We start from the raw sequence: 21,074 nt of genomic DNA, 5'->3' as shown, positions 1-21,074 counted from the left end.
AGCTTTTACTTTCCATAAACACTCACTAGCACACGTCGTCGATAGGTTATTTAATAGGGTATATAGTCTAGCAACGGTTTATACTGTATATATATTTATACACACACAGGAGGTTCCTTATTAAATCTACCCGAGGCCATCACGACCGACCACGGAAATACGAGTGCAACGCCCAACCGACTAGAGCGCATAAACTGTTATTATAATACAATAAATATAAATATCCATACGATATGCAACAAGATCATTGTTAGAGAGTAGTAACAGCGCAGGACTAGTCAACTAATTAAAAACATAAAAAACGAAAAAATAATAATGATAATCAGTCGAAATAAATTATTTAATAATTTTTATAACCAGTCTAACCGACCAAGGTCGACAAATAACCGACACGTATAGTTCATATAGAAAGTATATTGTATACAAAACAAATACAACAACAAAAAAAGTTAAAGAAAACTATTAATTTCTTAGCTTTGCGTCGATGCTAAAATGAACAACACACGATAAAAAAAAATACTTTTACTTGCGTTTTAATCGATTCGTGTGATTTACTTTATTAAAAAAAAGTAATTGAAATTTTCAAGTATAAAATATATTAAACAATAAAATGATTCGAGAATTATATTTAATTAATATAAAAAACAATAATAATTATCTATTATGCAATGCTATGATTTAATATGTTTGCAGTTCGCAAACCGTTTAATTGACGTCGCTTTAATATTTTAACTCAAATTACCTACATTTTTGTTTTTAATGTATTATTATTAAAACTATGTATAGAGACCTGGAACAGGTTTTATTTGAATAAATTAAAAAACGTTACTGAGGCCTAACCAAAGAAAGAAACGAAATAAGTAGGTATACAAATCGGGTTAATATTGATTACTTCTCGTACGCATACAGTTAAACAGAATATTAATTATAGCAACTACTTTAATGGTAAGAAATATAATAAACTATCTCTTACGACGAGCATAAACAAGCTAAAAACGTTTCAAAACACATAAACAAAAAAAATTTTAAATATACCTATTTTTTTTAAATTATTGTCAACTGATAAACGTTGATAATACTTGGGGAAACGACAGATCAGGTAGGACAATGTACGAGGCGCAAACAATATACACAAAGTATCCTTTAGGATATAACTATTGGGTATTTAAATTTAAAAAACAAGTTCGCGTTTTATGATTGACTTTTTATACTAATAAAAAACGTTATAACAAGTTTGTACATAAGAAAATGTACACCGTACACGATTTATTCGTGATCAAATTTTCGATTGAGTAATTTTCAACGCATCTCTCATGATCTTAAAGATTCGAATGAGTTGCTTCATAGGATAATAATTATACACGTATCTACCAAACGATTGTAAAGATGTTTGATTTTCTAAATACGTGAAATCAACTCTCATGTGACATTAAAACTCGTATTTCTGGAGGTCATTTCTAATATTATTTACTTATAATGTATTTACTAGTATTCCTGTACGTCCAAATCGATTTACTAAATTTACCTCAGAGAATTTTAGCTATGTTAAATGTATTGGAAAGGGTTATTTATTGAGGGCCAAAAGGTATGTTATATTTTACATACATTTTAAATGAGACAGCTAATTTACCTACGTGTATTGAGGCACGAATTAAAATACACTAAAAATATTTAAAAATCTGTTTATGACTTACAATTTTGTATAATAGTAATATCATAACTAATGAAATAGACTATAACAATAATTCTAAAAAAGATATTGTTAGACAAAAAATTGTTTTTCAAAACAATTTACAATGAGTAAAAATAGAATTATTACTTAAGATAGAAAAATAATTTGACGTCACTAAAAATTCAATTATAACATGTAAAATAATTCACGACATTATCTAAAAATGAACTAACTAGCGGAAATAGTAAAAAAAAATACACAACTAAGCTGTACATTTTTTGCAACAGATAATTAATTTACACATTTTAAATAGAAATTTCGTCTCACTCATCACTCCGCATAAGTTAATGGAAAAAACCTATTTATTCAAATCCGTGCCTAAGTTATCGAGAAATTTATAAAAACAAAAATACTTTTGTAGTAAACATTATTTGAAGCATATATTGAAAGGAATTTCAAAGCTTATAATGTTTTTTAATGGTGGTCGACTAAAATCTGATTTTTTATAGTTTCAGAAAATGAATTAGATACATGATAAAAAAAATTACAGATGCTTGTGTTTCAAACATAAATTAAAAATCGGCTTTTTAATCTTTAATTTGTATGTAGACATTAAAAAAAAAATTATTTTAAAATTTCTTCAAGGTAGACAGTTTGAACATTTTTACTCTCCTTTTCTTTTAAATAAAAATTGTAATCAAATTTAATTAAAAATATTGTAAGTCCACAAAGTGCAACGCTGAAAAAATAAATAATTAAAATGATTACAATTTGTAGAAATTAATTAAGTTATTTTCTTTTAATTTAAACTTGAGTTTGAAATGTTCAACAATTTTTTTTAAATTTGAATATGTATCCAAAAAGTATTGTAAGAATTTGGCTAGTTAAAACTTTAATTCCACGGAATTTGAATGTGTTAATTTTAAAATAGAAAAATAAAAATCAATCAATATTATCGTATAGCTATTTTTACTATTATGATTTACTACAATATATTGGTCTATTGATACGTACCTACCTATTCGTTTTCGAACAATATAAAGAGAAGTATTTTTTCTTGTAAAAAAAAAATCGCTAATAATAAAATGGATACATTTAAAGGAATGTCAAAATTGGAAAAAAATGTTAACAATTGCAAGAAAAACAGCCGTATCTCATACGACTTAGTCCTGTAGATTGACAGATGGAGATTGAAGACGAAACATTCAATCACTCCAAAAAACTGAACACAATAGGCGGGCCACCTACGTATTTACAAATCAACGGGTTTTTCTAGTATTTCCAATTTTTATTTTTTACTTTAGCCGCTTCCATTTAACTCTAACCACCTTTAATTAGTTACGGTATCATAAATACATGACGAGTGACTAGTGGCTACACAACAAAAGTATTGCTATTATGACGTTAGGTACATCAAAGCATCAAACAACAAGTTTTTTCGACAGAGCAGATTTCCTAAAGTATGATTCCGACACACAACACTGGATGTTATCTGATATTATCCTCGTAAAATGGTAATAATCATATATCATGTTCAAGCAGTAAATTGAATAACAACTGTCGAGACATTTTACGCTTCGAGAGAACCGTTTTTTTCTATTAAAACGCCTATTATTCCTTAGACTGTTTTTTTTTCTGTGTAAAGCGACATATTTATGAATCGTTTTCTTTTATTATTTATGATATGTATTATTATTAAGAATAAAATAATTACGACGGATGGGACAAGACTCGTGGCGAGATTAAACGTCATAAAACATATTTTAACAAAAAAATGTAGGTAAAGCAACATTTTCAAATTACTTTTTGGTCTCGACTAAAAATTATTTTTAAGCTCTAACGGTTATTAGATTCAACGGGCGTCAAGATAAACGAGCGATTTCTTCCATCCTGTAGCTTTTTTCCAATATCGATTATGATTAGGTACCTATTCCGGTCCTTGTGACAATTATTAATTATATTGTTATTATTGTAAACGACCAAGAATCGCCTACTTATTTTAATATGGAAACCCGAAATTCCGGTAGAAAGTGTGCTGCAACGACGGAGGCGATGAGTCGGTTTTTTACTGAAATATTCGAAACACATTCGTTTCACGCGCACCGCAGAGACTGCAGTTTGAGCAATAATTTATACTTATATATTAAGATATTTTTTATTTTCGCGGAAACGAGTCTGACTAGTATGGAAACAGCCTGACCCAACTCTTGACCGTCGCACATCCGATGGAAAAGATAAACGATGCAAATTGACCCCGATTTCGGTTTCGGTTTGGTAACGATATTCGATAATTACACAATGATTATCCTGTTAACCTTGGTATGAAAATCTATTAATTGCACAGCCATACGTTATTACACTATCTGCTGGAATTCGTTGGTGGTTAAAAAATAAAAACATAACAGACTCGAATAATTTAAAATCTGTTATCGTGAATAACAATGATGAATTATTTCAACAAACAAAAAACCTTCAATAAATAACAACTTCCGGACATTAACTGTCCTCAAACAAACCATCGAAGTCACAGATTGCACATATTATTTGAACAACAATTGTTGAGGAGATTTTATTACAAAATAGTTCTCTTAGTTTATGAAAGGGTTTAAAATAAAGACTTATCAATGTAATATGTGTAAAATACGAACTTAAAAAAAAAAAAATTATCTACTACCTCGTACGAACAAACGTTTACAAAATTCAATTGAAACATTTTGTATTAAATAAAAAGACTTGGGTCTATACGTTTCGACTTCGAATGTCTTAGCTCTTCGGTTTTCGACGAGATACCGGTGCATCTAACTAATGAGAGCCAACATAATGAATTGCATGTAAATAATACTAGAAAACACATAAATTTATAAAAAATTTCCAAAAAAATAAATAAGTGTAAAATAATTTTTTTTTAAGAGATTGGTAAACATTTTGAGATAACAAATAAAATAATTCTACACGACTTCGTAAGACATTTACACTACTAGCATCAAAATTAATAATACATAATAGCCATAAAATAACTTACAGTATAATACTTATGATATTATTATTATATTATTATTATATATTATTATTAGTAGTAGTAGTAGTAGTATAACATATAATTACAAATAATAAAGTGCAATTCGTAATTACTAATGTAATTACACAGTTACATATATTTTATCAAGCCGATAAAAGGTTAACACCACTTTAAAAATTTAATAAGTAAAACGTTTTTAAAATAGCATTACAACATAATATAAAATAATTTATACCTACTAAAAACTAAAAAACTCGATATATTTTTATCAACTAGACATTTTATTCCGTACAAGTTTGGTGGTTTGTAAATAGTGTTTATTCCCAGTTGACGCAGGTTAAATTTATTTTAGAATAATGATTTCAATCAGCCTAATTTTAAGTTGTTGAATTTTGGAATAAACCATCAATATTTTGACATAGAATTTACAATTTTTGTCTACTATTGTTCAGAAATTTTACGATTTTTTTTAAGATTTCAATCACTAAATTATACCTTTGTTATTACAAGGTATTAAATATGTGTTATCATATATTTTAACGATTAACATGACAAATAACGAATAAACGTGCATGAAATAAATTAAAATATAATATTTGAACATCATGTGTTGATGATGAACTTTAATCTTCGTTACACGAAAAAAAAATGAGGTAACAAAAACAAAATAGTTTATTGTTTTAGTCGACTGTTATAAGACGACGAACAATTTAGATAGGTATTATTACAAAACAATTTGTATAAAATAATCCAAAAATTAATTACTTATCGTCGGTGTCGCTGGGTCAAATAAACACACAACATGGTATGTTAAAAAAAACAAATCATGATTTATCGAAAACCGTTAAGTGAGTCAAGGAAGCGATAATCGATTGTTAAAAAGAGTATTTTAGCTTGAAGCGATTATGCAAATTTCAATCGTTAATAAATAAAACTCTTTTTTAATAGTGGACGATACAACGATAGGTATAACATTACACAGTGAGAGTGATTTGAGAGATAGACATACCAATTTTGAGTAGTTCAAAACTATTACTAAGTATTATATGACCAAGTAGCTAGAGTAAAAATTTCTCTAGAAACTCATATTATCGGCCTAGCCAGAAGCAAATAAGTAATATTTATATACATTTTTTTTTGTGTACCTAATTAAAACAAACGCATTACCTACTCTCTTGCTCTTGTTCATTAAAATCAGTTAGAGTTTAAAATTTCGATTATTTTTCCAGATAGCAAAATGTAGAATTAGTACTACCTATAAAAAAATCGTGAAAACGTTACAAAAACTACAACTTTTTTTGTGCTTTATGTAAACTTTTAAATTACAACATTTAGAGATTTATTACATACATATTAGATAAACATACAATTATATTAATAGTTAATAAATATGAAATATTTATTAACTTGTTTTTATTAATAAACAATACTAAAAACAAAAAATTCGAATTTTTTTTAATTTTTATGATTTGTTTTTTAGATTGGTCCTAAACAAATTGTTTTCGAAAAAAATCGACAAATTTCAGTACGATACATATAGTGGAATACATAATTTTATGAAAATCCTGATTTTCAGTATCCCACTCGAAACTCCTAAAGTTAAGTACTTGGGCCACAACCGACCTGGGCATTATTTAAATACAAATAATTATTTTAAATTAAAATAAAAAACAAATAAGAATTACAAATTTAATTTGTATTCAAACAGTACTGCAAATAATAGTTTGAAACTTAAATTTAGACCAATTAAAAAAACAAATAAAAAGTAATTTCTTATTATTTTTCAATTTTAACTAAATCGATTTTCTATTAAATAAAAACTTAAATATTAAATAATTTTTTAAGAAAATGATGCGCTAAATAAAAATGTATTTTAAAAAACTTTATTTTCAAATATTTACTTGTTATTTAAATTTAAAAAAAACCACTTTTGGGTCATAGTCACGTTAATAGGGATCAACAACCCTGTTCCAGTACCCAAAATATATGTATACCAAAATAATAGCGATCCTAACACTTACACTTTCTTTTGTTCAGAAAGATTTGTTTTTACTTTTTTTGCTCAAAATATATAGTTGAACATTTCTTTAGTTTAGGATTAACTTGCGATACATCAATAGTAAAAATTGTAGTTTTTCGGTTCTTACAAGACACAATAGACGGGTTTTTTTTCATTACTTAGGAATTAATTATACTCGAGTCATACCTATTTACCAAGCGTTTATAATATCATAATATACTTGAGATTAATCTGTGTCATTTCATAATGAAGTCGATACGATTTTCGATTACACCTAACCCACTAAATGTCACATCCAAAGGCAATATCCAAAGGACTTGAGACCTATTCGAAACTTACACCGGTGCACCGATGATTCACAATTGGTCAGTCCAATAGCGATATGATATGCGTTACTCATATAATACAACAATGTATGATGACTCACCTCGTCGGGTCTGGGGTGCAAGTGATTGCAATGCCTTTGGACGAAAATGCCTGCGGTCAGTTCGACGGCCAACACCAAAAGAGCCGCGCATACGGTTTTCCATTTTACTTTGACCGGCATGTTGATAATTGTAACGTTCGACACAATTGTTATCTACGACGGGCCACACTCATTTATTTTTCAAAATAAAATCAAAAAACCTTACAAGACGTGCAAGTACTTGGGAAATATCTATTATACTACTATTATTATTATACTTAAATGAAAATATAACGATTGCACGTCGACACGGCACACCGGATGGCGGATGTGAACGGGCGATACAGCTCACACCGGAGACACCTGATAAGACACTGAACCTGTGCTGTGCGTCGTGTGCGTGCCATCGATACCAGATGGACGCCGGACCTTGTTGTGTACGCCGCGCCGCTTGGTAGGGAGTGAAGTGCGGGACGAAATTCTCCCACTCCACCACGGTGTCACGTGCGGAACCTAGAGCCGGTGGCCGCGCGGTCCAACATTGATAATATAAATTATTGTTATCACCCGTCTAGGAGACCGTGATCATTATTGTTGATGATTTAATAGTTGATTTTGTTGCTGATAACATATTTTCATCGAAATAAACAAGTTTCTAAACGTTTTCGAACGCCAATCCTTTTGAGAGGAAGGCTATGGACTTTGACAGTCCCGACGTGGAAAAAGATTTCCCCGGTCTGTACGCGTCTTCTGACATTGGTCTCAAGGACAGCGACGGTAAGTCGAGATTTTGATTACGAGACGCGGCCATTATGTCGTATTAAGCTAACAACTTATCATTCTGTGGTTTGCAGGCAAACGCAAAGATAAGAAGGACCGCGGCTACGCAGCGTTGGAAGGAGAGAGTTCGCCGGAGGAAGAACCCGACGCCAAGTAAGTCTTTCCTTGATTGTAACAGTTAAAGGAGCGCCCAAGGAGATCAGAAAGCATCTTCCCGGTGTGTCGACCGATTGTTGGACCTAGGGCTGATTTAGTTTTATTGCCTGTCAGCGGCCTGAAGCTGTATTGTGAATCGGTACTAAACATATGGTATAAATTTACTATACTTGCACACTTTTGTTTTTGCTATATTTCTTTTACGAAACGATATGTTGATTATGAAGCTCTAACCAACTACCATTAATTATAAAAAAACTATAGTGTTTAATTTTGATACAAATTTGGAAAAAAATCACTTAACAATGCTCTATTTACTGAGATTTTCACAAGCTTACAAAAAAAAAAAAAATTAGACTGATAGATGAAATATCCAAGACTAGATTCAAATACTGCGTGAAAAATCAATATCTTTTTTTCCTTGTTATAGTGTTTTAATGTCTATCTTTTAAAACTTTATATTATTGGAAAAATAATTTAGTGGCACTTATTGAAATTTCCAAAAAAACAAATGATTTATTTTTAAATTTCTCATTTAGTAATGATAAACTATGGGCTGGACTTACCATATTTTCTTAGGCCGATTTAATTGACAGTGTGCCACTCAATGGAGATCGGCTAACATAATTATTGATAAACAAAGATATTTATATTGTATGCCTCACTAAGAAAGTTTTATATATTATTTTGTTTAGAAGCCCGTCAAAAATTAAAAAAATTAAACCATTTAAATTTCCATCAAAAAAAGAGAAACATGAAAAACTTAAAGACAGAGACTCAAAGGATGTACAGAAAGAAAAGAAAAAAGATGAAGTAAAAGGAAAAAAGAAAGATAAATCTAAAGTAAAAATAAAAGACAAAAAGAAACAGAAAAATGTCGATGGAAAAGATATTATCGATATCGGAACCTTATACGGTGATTTGAAATATGTAGTAAATAAAAATGTACAAAGCATAAACATACAATTTTCATTTTAATATTTATTTGTAGAGAATCAACCGATTTTTGGAGTTCCATTAGAAATATCATTTGAGCGAAATCCATGCCATGATGATATTCACTTGCCATTGATTCTGCGGAATTGCATTGACTATGTACAAATAAATGGTAATATATAAAAAAAAAAACAAGTATACATGTGTATTAGGGTGGTTCTTAAATTGTTTTTTTTTTTAATTCCTGATTGGATAGCTATCAACCAGCTGCAATTGTCAAAAAACAATTTCTCTAATTTTTTCAGATTTTTATTTCATTCCCAGTTTACACGTCAAATATATGTATAGTGTATACAGCGCTGACTGTTGCAGAGTGATAGTATTCATTTGTTGTGCAGGGAGACTAAGGGAATGAAATAAAAATCTGAACAAAATTAGAGAAGTATTTTTTCAATATTTGGAGCCAAATGATAGCCATCCAACGTCATGTCACATTTAAGGACCACCCTAAAGTATATAAATAAATTTTTTTTTTATTCAAATTATTAATATGGAATCTGTATGTACTAGGTTTGTGTACTGATGGTGTGTATAAAGTACCGGGAGTTAAGTCTAAAGTTCAAAATTTAAAAGTTCAATACAATAAACGTCAACCTGTTAATTTGTCAGAATACGATCTAGCTGTAGTGACTAGTTTACTTAAACAGTATTTAAGGTGAATATTTCTTTTGTTGATTTCTATAATTTATAAAATAAATAAAACAATTTACTTAAAAAATGCATTTCATATTTAGAGAATTACCTGATCCAATCCTAACGTCAAGTCTTTTATCAAAATTCGAAGATTCCGCTGAAACTAAAAATGTAGAAACTACTAAATTATTGATTGATGAACTTCCCCTGTGTAATAAACACACTCTTATATGGTTAATAGTTCATTTCACTAATATTGTTGAGAACGTAAGTGCTCGTTCTGTAATAATAAAACATAGTCTTTTCCACAACAATACTATATTTTTAATTTTCAGGAAAAGTATACTAAGATGAACACTATAAATTTCGGCAGCGTTCTTTGTCCGGTGCTTCAAATGTCTCAAACTTTATTTACGTTTTTTGTTACTAAAAAAAACGAACTTTTTCCTGACGCAGTGTTGGGCAAGTACGTACCACCGTTGAGATGTGCTAGTCCGTACCTACCGTCTAGCAAACACGAAATATCAGTTGAATTGAAAAAACAAGAATCATTGCTCGGATACATTCATCGAGAAATGAATGCCGGTTTTGTGTGCAAAACCAAAGAGGAGGAATTGTGGGATGTTCAGAGAATCATTACACAGTTGAAAAGAAAGCTGAAAGTTTTAGAAAAAGACATTAATAAAGCTAAGAAGAAAGAACAACTATCGACAGAAATCGGAAAGTACGAAGAAGTGGGTACTCAAACGGCGTTGGATAGGCAATGTTCTGATATAAGTACATCAGGTCAAGCCGAAATTACTTCTATTGCTAGCGATACAATGAACACGTCTAACAACGATGAGTCGCTAGTCGATGAAGAAATACAAACCATAAGTTCGGGTAATCATATGTTCATAGGATATATATCTACTTCTTCTTCTTAACAGCTTAACGGTCCATTAAGGACCTGCGCTGCCACTAGTAAGCCTCTCCATTTTTCTCTGTCCAAAGTCCAGTCTGTCGCGTTTCAAATCTGTCCATCTCATATCCTTTTTCTACAGTGTCTTTCCATCTTATTCTTAGTCTACCAAGTGGTCATTTATTATTTATTTTTCCTATTAGAACATTCTTTAGTACATCTCTTGTCATTACACATTTCTACTAATTTTACATATGTTTGTGGGATTCCAAAATGTGTCGTAACTTTCCATAATTCACGCTGTCATAAGCTTGTTTATAGTCAACAAATACCATGTGCAGTTCCTTATCGAGCTCATAATATCTCATGATTGTTTGTCTTAAGGTAAATATGTGGTCGACGGTGGATTTTCTCTTTATAAAGCCACATTGATATCTTCCTACGATTTCCTCTTCGTACGTTGTTATTCATTCCAAAAGGAACACCAACAATAGCTTATAACATGTATCCATTAAGGAAATTCCTCCATAGTTTTTTGGGTCTAATGTTCCCCTATTTTAAATATCATACATGTACTCATAATTTATCCTAGGATAGAGTACACAATTCCTGTTTTGAGTACATGCATGCATAACAAAATTAATTTAAACAGTTCTACCGTGCGATTGAAAAAAAAAATGTATAAACTATTTTTTTTATTTTTTTAGATAGTGATGGTGATGAATTAATTCTACTATATGAATCTGAAGAACTAATGTCTCTCATTGCGAACCTAAAGGATAGTATAATTCAAGAGAAATGCGAAATCAGTAAACTCAGTGAGAAGTTAATGTCTGCTGGAAAGTTTGTCAATGTTAGGTTAGTATTAATGGGTTTTTAGAATAGATACACAAAAAACTTCTTAGTAAAAAAAAAATATACAACATAAAAATGTCACAAGACTTATTGATTTTTTACATTGTTATAAACAATTTCCGTATTATATTATTAATTTTTTTATTATTGAATTTTGGTATGTTTTATATTTTAACGTTGTCTGCCTAACATAATGCTGATCATAAATATAAAAATTAAACAAAATTATGACTTACTATCAACATCTTAATAAAGACACGTTGATGCTTCTAAGGCAGACGGACAACTATTGGGCTTAAATTCCTAATAATTGTTAGCCACATTGAAAATTTTATACAATTATACAAAAAAATTGTTTTAATTATTCTAATTATTTCTAAGACTGTACATATTTTTTTACCGAGCCCTCCTACATTTACCTGTAATTCATTGGTATATTAAATTATTAACTCTTCTATTTTAATAGGGACTACTTCATGCAACCTTTAAACGAAGCGACAGTGTCAAACCAAAACTTGTTGAACGAGTATAAAAAGTTAGAAGTAAGACTTGGGTTTTGATACAAATTGATAATTATATATTCTATGTGCATATTAATCAATAATTGTTTTTTTAGTTACAGAAATTGAATTTACTAAAAAGCATAGTAGAAGAACGAGAAGCTATATTGGGTTTAAAAATACAAATAAAACTAGCTCAACGAAATCAGATGGCAGCCACATAATGTGCATAGTTGAATTTCAATCAAAATTTGTACTTTTATTCATGTTAGCAACAAAAGCAAAGACTATAAGTGCATAGTAGCTACTTAAGTACAACTACTATATGGCTTTTAGTGATATGAAAGGATATTTAGATGGTTGCAATCCAAGGAATATTCTTGTTTTTTACTGTAATTAACGTAGAATATTATGTTTGTAAAAGTATTTTTCTTTTATAAAAAGCGTTTATCCAATAATTATAAATACCATCAATATTGATTACGGAATTGTGTATGTTCCCATAATGGTGTTTATAACCTTAAACTAAATAATTTGATTGAATTAACTTTTATTTATATATTTAAGTATAAGTAGCATAGTAACATTATTATAACAACCTATTTATTTAAAACATCATCATTGCATTATTTATTGTTACGATCTTCAGTTTAGCATTTGTGAATTATAGCTTATATCATAAAATTAGTTTAGTTACATATTTATTTGTTTACTAAATTTACATGTTAATTTATTATTTTTCTCATACCATAGATTAAATGTACTATTTAATCTATGCTCATACCAATCAATGAAACTTATGTGAGAATTCAAAATTATTGTGATAAGACAAATATTTTTGTTTATTCTAATTTACATATCTTAAGATTAACTATTTTATCATTATTATTATTATAATTTCTATTATTATTATTAATTGAGAATGTATAGATACTTGTTGTTTATATGAAAACTGAACTATTTATAACTAACAAATGTGTGTAATGTATACAAATTACTAAAAGTTATTATCCGTAGAAATAATCTGACCAAAAATTTGTGAAATAAATAAATTATAAATGTGTTAAAGTCAATGATTGAAATATAACGTAGATAGTTTTCGGAAGTATCCATGATTTATTTTGTAGACTCATTGCAAAGTGACTATAGTCTATACTGTATAGTCACGACAGCCCAACAATGACTATTGCTCTGAAAATAGACTTTGCAACGAGTCCAAAACGTCGGCTAATAACTGAAGACATCCGAAAATTATTCCTATAATAAGCAAGTTATTATTTTTGTTAATATTTCTTATTCATCTGTAAATAATAGACACAAAAACAAAATTTTGGCTTCGTTTCTTATTTAATAGTTACAGACCTAAACGAGAAACCCTTAATAATATTAATATTAATTTGTAATTTTTTACAAATTGTATTTTATTAATTAAACTTAAACAATAAATATATCTTTTGAAAAACATTTATCAAAATCCGATCATTCCCTATGTCGTCTTAATTCCTTTAAAGCGAACCTGGGCATTTTATTTAGATAAGAAACAAAATTAATTATTTGAAAATAATGAGCTATTTAAAATGCATTTCTAATTAACGTATCAAATTTTTTTTTTTAATTCCTCATTCATTTCAAATTATTTGGAATAATTGATCATTTGTAATTATAAATAATATTTTAATTAAATATATTTTTATCCAAAATGTTATTAAGAGGAAATTGAAAATTTGTTGTTTAAGTATATTTTTAATTGTTCAAATTTTTTCAAAAAAATTGTATTATTATTTAAAGTTGATTTAAATTAGTCCAGATCTACCTTAGGCGTTTTTACCACTAAAATTCTACCCTAAAAGTTAGGTTAGCTTATTTAAATTAACCTAAAAATAAGTAGACATATTCGTAACTGGTTAAAATATATTTATATTTTATTTATTATCAAATATTGCCTAAATACATTTTTGGGACTCTTAACACATAAATATAACAATAGTGTAAACTTATTATAGTACATTGACAACAATAAGCTGTTTGACGTGGAAGAAGAAGCCACCGAAAAAAAAAACTTTTCTAGTTTATTTAAGTCATTCATTTTCATTTTATAAATTATATAATACTAGCACTCTCAAAAAATGTTACCGGTGCTTTTAAACTTTCATTAAAAACGTATTAACTCACTCCAATGGCTAATCTGTGGAAATAGTGTCGGACCTCACGGCAAAAAAAAAATTAATGAAAAAATAATATATATTAAAAATTCAACTCTTCACCCAAAGCCTTAACAGATCGATAGACACTGATATAACCTACTCAATTTATGGTTTTTTTTTTTTATCAAATAGGTATTAAAAAAAATAATAATTTGCAGGTATATTATATTATAATCTATGTTATTTCAACGTTTATATTGTATTATGCATAACATCATTATGCTGGTGCACGTTGTAATAATAATAAATAACAACGTATGTTTTGAACAACACACATTGAAAATGAGATCGATCACAAAATATAATATAATACAATTATATTATTTTTTTTTTTTTTTTACACACGTTCATACATTTTTTTCTTGAATTACAAAAAAAACGTAAATTATAAATATAGTAGTCGTGTTTAGTGTCATGGTCCGCATGGCAACAACACCGCAGCAATAAAATATGAGTAAGTATTGATTATAATTCATTACACGCGGTGTTTTCTTTAGACAATAATTGAATGTCTGTCACTTCTTCTCTTCGGCGAATAAGTGTCTCTTGTTTCGACGGTGGAGTTCATGGCGGAATAATCGATGGGAAAGAATTCGGCCGTTGGTCCACATTTGCCAAAAAGCCATTGCCCCGATCCATTAGGTTTGGTTCCCAGCAACCAGTTGGCAAAACACAGTCCCCAGCAATCATGGTCTAAAGGGAAATCGCCATTCTGTAAAAGTCCATAAAAAAATGTATACAACGTTGATAAGAAAATAACACACATAAACATGTTCTCGCCGGGAAAAAAGGTTGTACTCGAGAGCCAAAACATAATAAGTGTAAATCTGGACATGAATATTTCTGGCAATGGATTAGCACACCTAGCCGCATTTAAGATATCCAAAAAGTTATTCAATTCGTCTACACAACTGAAATTTCAAACCTAACCTGTATTCTGTTTACGCTTTATTGCCTCGTATGGTGTATATTCTGTGTTAGTGATCTATTAACTTATAATACCTATTGTAAAAAGTATTTTTCATTATTGCATCTATGTAATTTAAATGTAATGTAACCATGCGAGTTGTGACCCAACACATGATGTGATAAATAAGTGCAAAACGATTATGAGGCGTTGAAATAATATGCGATAATTAGAATTGTGGATTTTATTACAATTTTTTTTCGTCAAAACAATATGATTAGTAATAATTGATTACTGTCGGTCGGCTACGTCATAAGTTATAGTAGATAACAAATTTGAAAGGAATAAAAAAATACTAAAAAATTGTAATTGTGTCCACGAATTGTCCGGCAAATAAATGTTGATTCTTTCACCTTTATTTTGGTCTATGTGTATACAAATTTGGTTAAATAAAACTTTATTCGTTCCACAAAAGGATAAACCACGTGCAAAGAGAGTACATACGCAAAATAACAGACAATATGGTAAAGGTTAATTTAGATTTACTGGGTTTATAGTCTCATAGAAATAGATTATAATATTAATAGAATATTATACTATATTAGAAATTCATCAGTTAGTACAATAATTAATATTAAATGCAACTCACTGAAGTTAGTGATTTGTATAGAGTGTCGATAACGGTTTCCTTGGCTTCTTCGCAGTTCGACTCCAAAAATGTACAAAAAAACCTTCGTAAATTATCTTTTTCGATTATACCATTACCTATGTGAATATAGAAACAAAATCATTCGTTAAGTCTGCTCGATAGGTGATATTATGTCATTTTTAATTGCAGTTAACACCCAGACTTTACACTGTTAAATACAACATTGCAAAATATCTTGGGGAGTATAGGCATATTACTACTGCTAGGAACCACTTGACTGAGTAGTAATATCGTTTTTTTGAAAGAGAAACCCCCACAAAAATAATTTATTTTATTATTACCATTACCCATAACGGAACTTACCAAATTTAAAAATTCAACCACAATTTTTTTTTTAATTTTAAATATGTTCTCATAAATATGGTATTCAGAGGATGGAAAGTTTATGAATTCCGTGCATGGATTATGCAAAAGGATTAACACGAAGCTCAAACGCATATAGTGAAACATTTAAAAGCACATTACCGCGTCATACATTTTGAATGGGGCAAAAGGTTAACTTTAGACAGCGTGTTGTAATTGCACGGGACCCTCGGGCTCACATGACCCAGATCGACGGCCATACCACTAGATTGTTACTATTTGCTTCAATTATTCAACAGGGTGCAACAACTCACCGGAATCTAACGATTTGAACAGTATGTTTTGCAAATACTTGAGCCACAGAGGTAGTGTTGATGTTCCTGTACAACGGTTCAAGGTACTTTGCCACGTTTTCAACCAGTCCTCCGTCGACAGACTGACGAAAGCGACGTCTGCGCTAAACAAAATTCCAGTATAAATGTCTTATGGATAAAGTGCGGCCATACAAACTGACTTTGGCCCTCTTCGCAGGGAAAAAATACTCGAACCAACTCTTCCAAAACTTGTTTTAAAATTATGTATTCATCGCTGCTTGGCGACCAATCTGCAAACCGCCTCAGCTTCTACACAATCAATAGTTATTATAACATTAGCCCATTCAATAGTAATAGTAATTTTTATATTATTCACTACTATTATACTGTGACATCACCTAACTAACAGTAGCGCAACTAGCTAATAATTTGGGCAAGTTAGACATGGGAGCCTCCGAGGAACAGTACGCCTGGGTTAACTAATATAGTATAGAACTTTTAGGTAACCTAAGTATAAATTATAAATAATTAGCTTGATCTTAACTAGGCATCTACTTATAGAGCAAAGCTAGATATTGAAAGTCTCCACGTTTTTCAAGATTATTAAAATTTAGGGTTCTGAAGTTCTAGTTGCGCCTCTGATGTTTAATCCACGTTTTAAAATAAACTAAATACTTCGTAAATTGTAATAGTGCCTTAAAATAATAATAACTTTCAACTAGTACGACTAACTGAGGTGACACCAAGGAATAGAGCATATTATAGAAAGACAATTTTTTTAAACTTAAAATCGTCAACAACCTGGAATTTTAGTTTAACTGTTTTAAATTCATATTTTGTTAATAAAATTGTGTAACGACGTTGTTTTTAAAAAAAGAAAAAATCAACAATTTTTGTTTACTTCTATAAATTAATTCGACATATTTATTTACAACCGGCCCACCTAACCTTCTTTAGTGTAATAAATCTTATTTATAGTGTAGAAAGGTTAGGTTAATTATTTTGGTTATCTAACAAATGATATTTAATCGATTTTTTTTTAATGGTATTGAAATTGTTTAGCTTAATTTCCGTTCCACAATTGTTGAACTTGCTCCATTATTTTATTTAACATCTAGTCTCTAAATGCATGTTTTATTTCAACAATAGAGGTGATATAGAAAAAGCAAAGATTTAGAGATTATAAAAAAACATTAGACGTGATGCAATAACAGCTATAAGTGTGTATAAATATAAAACAATGTAGATACTGTGTACAAACTATAGCTGAACGTAATGTAGGTGTACAGCTGTAATACTGTAGCGTGAGAATAAAATGAAATATGCAATAACGAAGAAAACATATTTGGTTTTTTTTAAATTTCTAGTGAATATATTTTATTTTATACCTCGACGAACTGGTGAAAATCGTGTTCGAATACGAACCCGTCACAATCTCCATCTAAATAATACTTGAAAAAATGCAATAACTTATCCTCCTGTATAGGAGACAATTCAAATACGGGATCCACCGTTTTCGATTGACCCCTGTCCGCACAACGCTTGACCCAAGTAGCTGTAACCAATAGTTATGGGTGTTTTACATAATCATGTACTTAACATTATGTGAGTAGGTATATAAACGTAAGTAAGTAAGTATTCATTTTGTAAATGTTAAGAATTACGATTGTTGTCTATTTAAAATAAGTTCTCAAGGCCTAACCACTCCTCTTTCTGACTTCCTTCCAGGTTCAAATAAAACTATATTTCAAGCTTGGCAGCACAAATGGTCCTCCCTACCTCCTAACTTTTCCACTTGGCATCGCTCAATCTGCCCTATCATCCCTCGCAGGCCTTGGTTTCATGGCCTCAATCTCACACGTAAAGAAATTTCTTCCTTTTCCCGTTTAACATTTGGACACAACCTTCTTCCCGCTTTCTCTTTTCTCATCTCTTTGACTCCTCTCCTCATTGTACCTTGCATGATTTACCAGCCATTTGTGATTTTTCTCATTTCCTTTTTCATCGTCCCACTCTCTCTCCCCATAGAGATATCCTTTTTAACCTCCTATCCTCTTTGGGTATTAATGACCCTAACTCCTATAACATTCTTAACTCTCGCTCTGTTCCTATCATCCAATCTATACTCAAATTCATCCTTGATGCTGGGTTTCATATCTAATTGTAAGTAAAGCTATTTTAACAATGTGTAATTTTTGTATACATATTTTTTTTCCATTATTATTTTAGTTTGTATATACTATCTTTAATCTGTGTAATTATTGAGCTGTTAAATTTATAATAAAGGCTATTAAAAAATAAAAAAATAAAAAATAAGTTTATCCTAGGCCACTTGATATGATTGGATGCTCTGAAAATGTATACGATTTCGGACAGGGGCAAATACAAGAGGAAGGGGTATGGGGACTGAAGCCCCTCTCTTATACATGCTTAAATTGTATGCATAAAAAGTGTATTTTTTTGTTAATTTTTTTATAATATAATATATTAGAATAATTTTTTTTTCCTATATAGGTAAACTTTTACTCTATAATTATTACTTATATATGTGTTTGAAGTGAATTTTATTTCTAGCCCCCCTACCCTTTTCATTTCTAGATCTGCCCCTGATTTTGGATGTACATATGGAGATAAATAGTTATGATAAGTACATTTAAATAGCAAAATCAACTTCTTAGTTATACATTTAAAATTGTATTCCATATATATTTTAATTATTTTATGAGTACTTAACGTTTTTGTGTGACGTGTGTACCAAGTATAAAATATTATTGTAATTTCATCATACTTGGTCATTCATCCATGTATCTATCACTTGTAGATAATTAATTATTTTGTGTTAAAATCCATCAATGTGTTAAAGTAATATCTAATAAAGTCAAAATTTGTAGTTAGAAATAATGAACGATTTGATTTTTATTTATTTAAATCTCGAACAGAATTGATCACAATTTGGACCATATTACCAGTCAGGCCACGGTAATGATAATAATTAAATTTACTTAGATAACCACAAAATTGTTCAAATTAGATGTAGAATAAATCTAGAAAATTTGAGACACATACAAAATATGATTGAAAATTATTGAGTCGATTTCAAGTGTCAATCCACCTCTATAGGAATGATAGTTGTATTGAACTGACAATATTGACATTTTCATACTGACCTGTATGACTGGCCAAGTAATAAATGTAGCAGTAAGCTAACGCGTATTAACTTTGCTTGTTTTAAAGTACCAAGATAAATTGTAGCCAGTACTATGATAAATGAACGAGCAAACCAATGGTCGAAGGCTCTTATTGGTTATGTTAAGACTGAGTGTTGGTGTAAAGCAGACATTTCTGATGGGATGTTATCTACAGACTAATGTAGACAAATGACCAGTAATAATAACATAATATAGCACACACAAAAAAAAAAGATTTGGTTCATATTTTAAATTAGTTATTTAATATATATCGACAAATACTTTTTTCAAAATAAACAGCCAACAAACGTACCAAACACGTGTACTTCCAACGTTGGAGACGTGTACTCGCACTCTGATTTTTGTTCATCAGCTTGAGGAACAGCTGCAGCATTCTTCCATGACATTGTTCTTCGTAACAGTTGCTTTGTTCGATCTTTGGTTCTATCACATGCCTTCAGCATAATGTAAATCATAAACAAATTTTAATTTGTATTTATTAACACAACAGTGAGGATTCCTTATTGGTAGTTATTTTTACATATCTACATGTTCCCTTTGAAATAATCCAAAGTATACATAAAAATAATCACTCAATTAACACATAGCGCCAGAAAAGCTTAACCCACAAATTCATTATTTCAAGAAGTAGCGTATTTACAGGGGAGTGATTAGTGTGGTATATCACCCCTAGAGTCTTAAATTTATAAATATATTATCAATAATCTATTTGTTAAAAATGGATAAAAAATTAATTTTGTCGACGACTAAACAAACCGTAACCAGTAAACAGACTGTATGCTATGCTTAAAGCAAAAAACATGGTTGAAATTTTTCAGTCCGGCCGCGAGGTCAAGACTTCCACAAAGATGAGAGGGGGGGGGGAGCTGACTTACCTGTTTCCATGTGGAAGTGAATTTGACCGCGCCATGTACGTTCTGCGGGTCGCTACTCGCGCAAGTGCTTTGCGTCTTCGGCTTGTCCGTCACCACCGTGGCCACTTCCGGTAAACTTCTCAAGCTGTGTGACCGGACGTGCTTGCCGTTGACCGGGGTCTGTGCTTTCTTGTTGCCGCCGCTGGCGGCCATGCCCGCCCTCTGGCAAAAACACAGGAATCCTGTGACGGGATAAGCCTGGTAACGCCAGGCGACCGACTCGACCGACGCCTCGAAAGTGTACTGCAACGTTTTTTTCACTTAAGCGCGCTCTGAACCTACACAAAGTCAATATATACATAGTGCCCATGTAATTGTACTTACATAATAATGTATACTAGTGTGTGTGTAAGTGTTTGTGTATAACGCACGCAGCGGAAGAACAAAATAATTTAATCGTTGGTTAGCTGCGGAGGGCAGGGGGGAGTGACTGTATAGAAAAGGTGCATGATAAAGAAAGGCGCAGTATTATTCAAATTTGGATGTTTTTTATTTTATTTTTATTTCCACTGACATGCAATGTCGTTTACACGCGATCGGCAGGTACGGACAACTAACATTATCGCAGTGCATAAT

At 30.3% G+C, this 21,074-nt stretch overlaps 3 protein-coding genes across 3 annotated transcripts in view; 1 reads left to right on the top strand and 2 right to left on the bottom strand.

Moving 5' to 3' along the window:
* LOC126841396 (leishmanolysin-like peptidase) overlaps positions 1-7,518 on the bottom strand; it is a 65,106-nt gene extending 57,588 nt beyond the window's left edge. The window contains exon 1 of the mRNA XM_050577858.1: positions 7,139-7,518. Within this exon, the coding sequence (XP_050433815.1) occupies positions 7,139-7,258 (120 nt within the window). The 5' untranslated portion in view covers positions 7,259-7,518. The remainder of the gene's footprint in view (positions 1-7,138) is intronic.
* A 163-nt stretch (positions 7,519-7,681) lies between these two features.
* Positions 7,682-12,510, top strand: LOC126841330 (ralA-binding protein 1). The gene is made up of 10 exons (XM_050577740.1): positions 7,682-7,894; positions 7,972-8,050; positions 8,749-8,969; positions 9,045-9,161; positions 9,560-9,704; positions 9,784-9,949; positions 10,018-10,564; positions 11,291-11,441; positions 11,905-11,980; positions 12,055-12,510. Exons 1-10 carry the CDS (start codon positions 7,813-7,815, stop codon positions 12,160-12,162), a joined length of 1,692 nt encoding a protein of 563 aa, XP_050433697.1. The 5' UTR covers positions 7,682-7,812; the 3' UTR covers positions 12,163-12,510.
* Positions 12,511-13,886: 1,376 nt separating this feature from the next.
* LOC126841331 (uncharacterized) lies at positions 13,887-20,726 on the bottom strand. Its single transcript, XM_050577741.1, has 7 exons — positions 20,460-20,726; positions 19,877-20,018; positions 17,764-17,930; positions 16,576-16,684; positions 16,376-16,513; positions 15,699-15,814; positions 13,887-14,854 (listed from the first exon to the last, which is right to left on the bottom strand). Exons 1-7 carry the CDS (start codon positions 20,649-20,651, stop codon positions 14,636-14,638), a joined length of 1,083 nt encoding a protein of 360 aa, XP_050433698.1. The 5' UTR covers positions 20,652-20,726; the 3' UTR covers positions 13,887-14,635.
* Positions 20,727-21,074: the final 348 nt, after the last annotated feature.

Source organism: Adelges cooleyi, unplaced genomic scaffold (genome assembly GCF_023614345.1).
Source record: "Adelges cooleyi isolate 19-005CV unplaced genomic scaffold, UGA_ACOO_1.1 ACOO_flye_CR_arks_rails_tigmint_CR_PRNA_381, whole genome shotgun sequence".
NCBI lineage: Eukaryota > Metazoa > Arthropoda > Insecta > Hemiptera > Adelgidae > Adelges > Adelges cooleyi.
The sequence above is the reverse complement of the archived record's forward strand: the minus strand, read 5'-3'. Positions and strand labels throughout refer to the sequence as shown.

Coding starts and splice junctions, on each gene's coding strand:
- LOC126841330 (XM_050577740.1), top strand. CDS start 7,813: ATGGACTTTGACAGTCCCGACGTGGAAAAAGATTTCCCCGGTCTGTAC. Junction 7,895..7,971: donor TGGTCTCAAGGACAGCGACG/GTAAGTCGAGAT, acceptor TGTGGTTTGCAG/GCAAACGCAAAGATAAGAAG. Junction 10,565..11,290: donor AATACAAACCATAAGTTCGG/GTAATCATATGT, acceptor TTATTTTTTTAG/ATAGTGATGGTGATGAATTA.
- LOC126841331 (XM_050577741.1), bottom strand. CDS start 20,651: ATGGCCGCCAGCGGCGGCAACAAGAAAGCACAGACCCCGGTCAACGGC. Junction 17,931..19,876: donor GTTGGAAGTACACGTGTTTG/GTACGTTTGTTG, acceptor TATTGGTTACAG/CTACTTGGGTCAAGCGTTGT. Junction 16,514..16,575: donor TCCCTGCGAAGAGGGCCAAA/GTCAGTTTGTAT, acceptor TGTTTAGCGCAG/ACGTCGCTTTCGTCAGTCTG.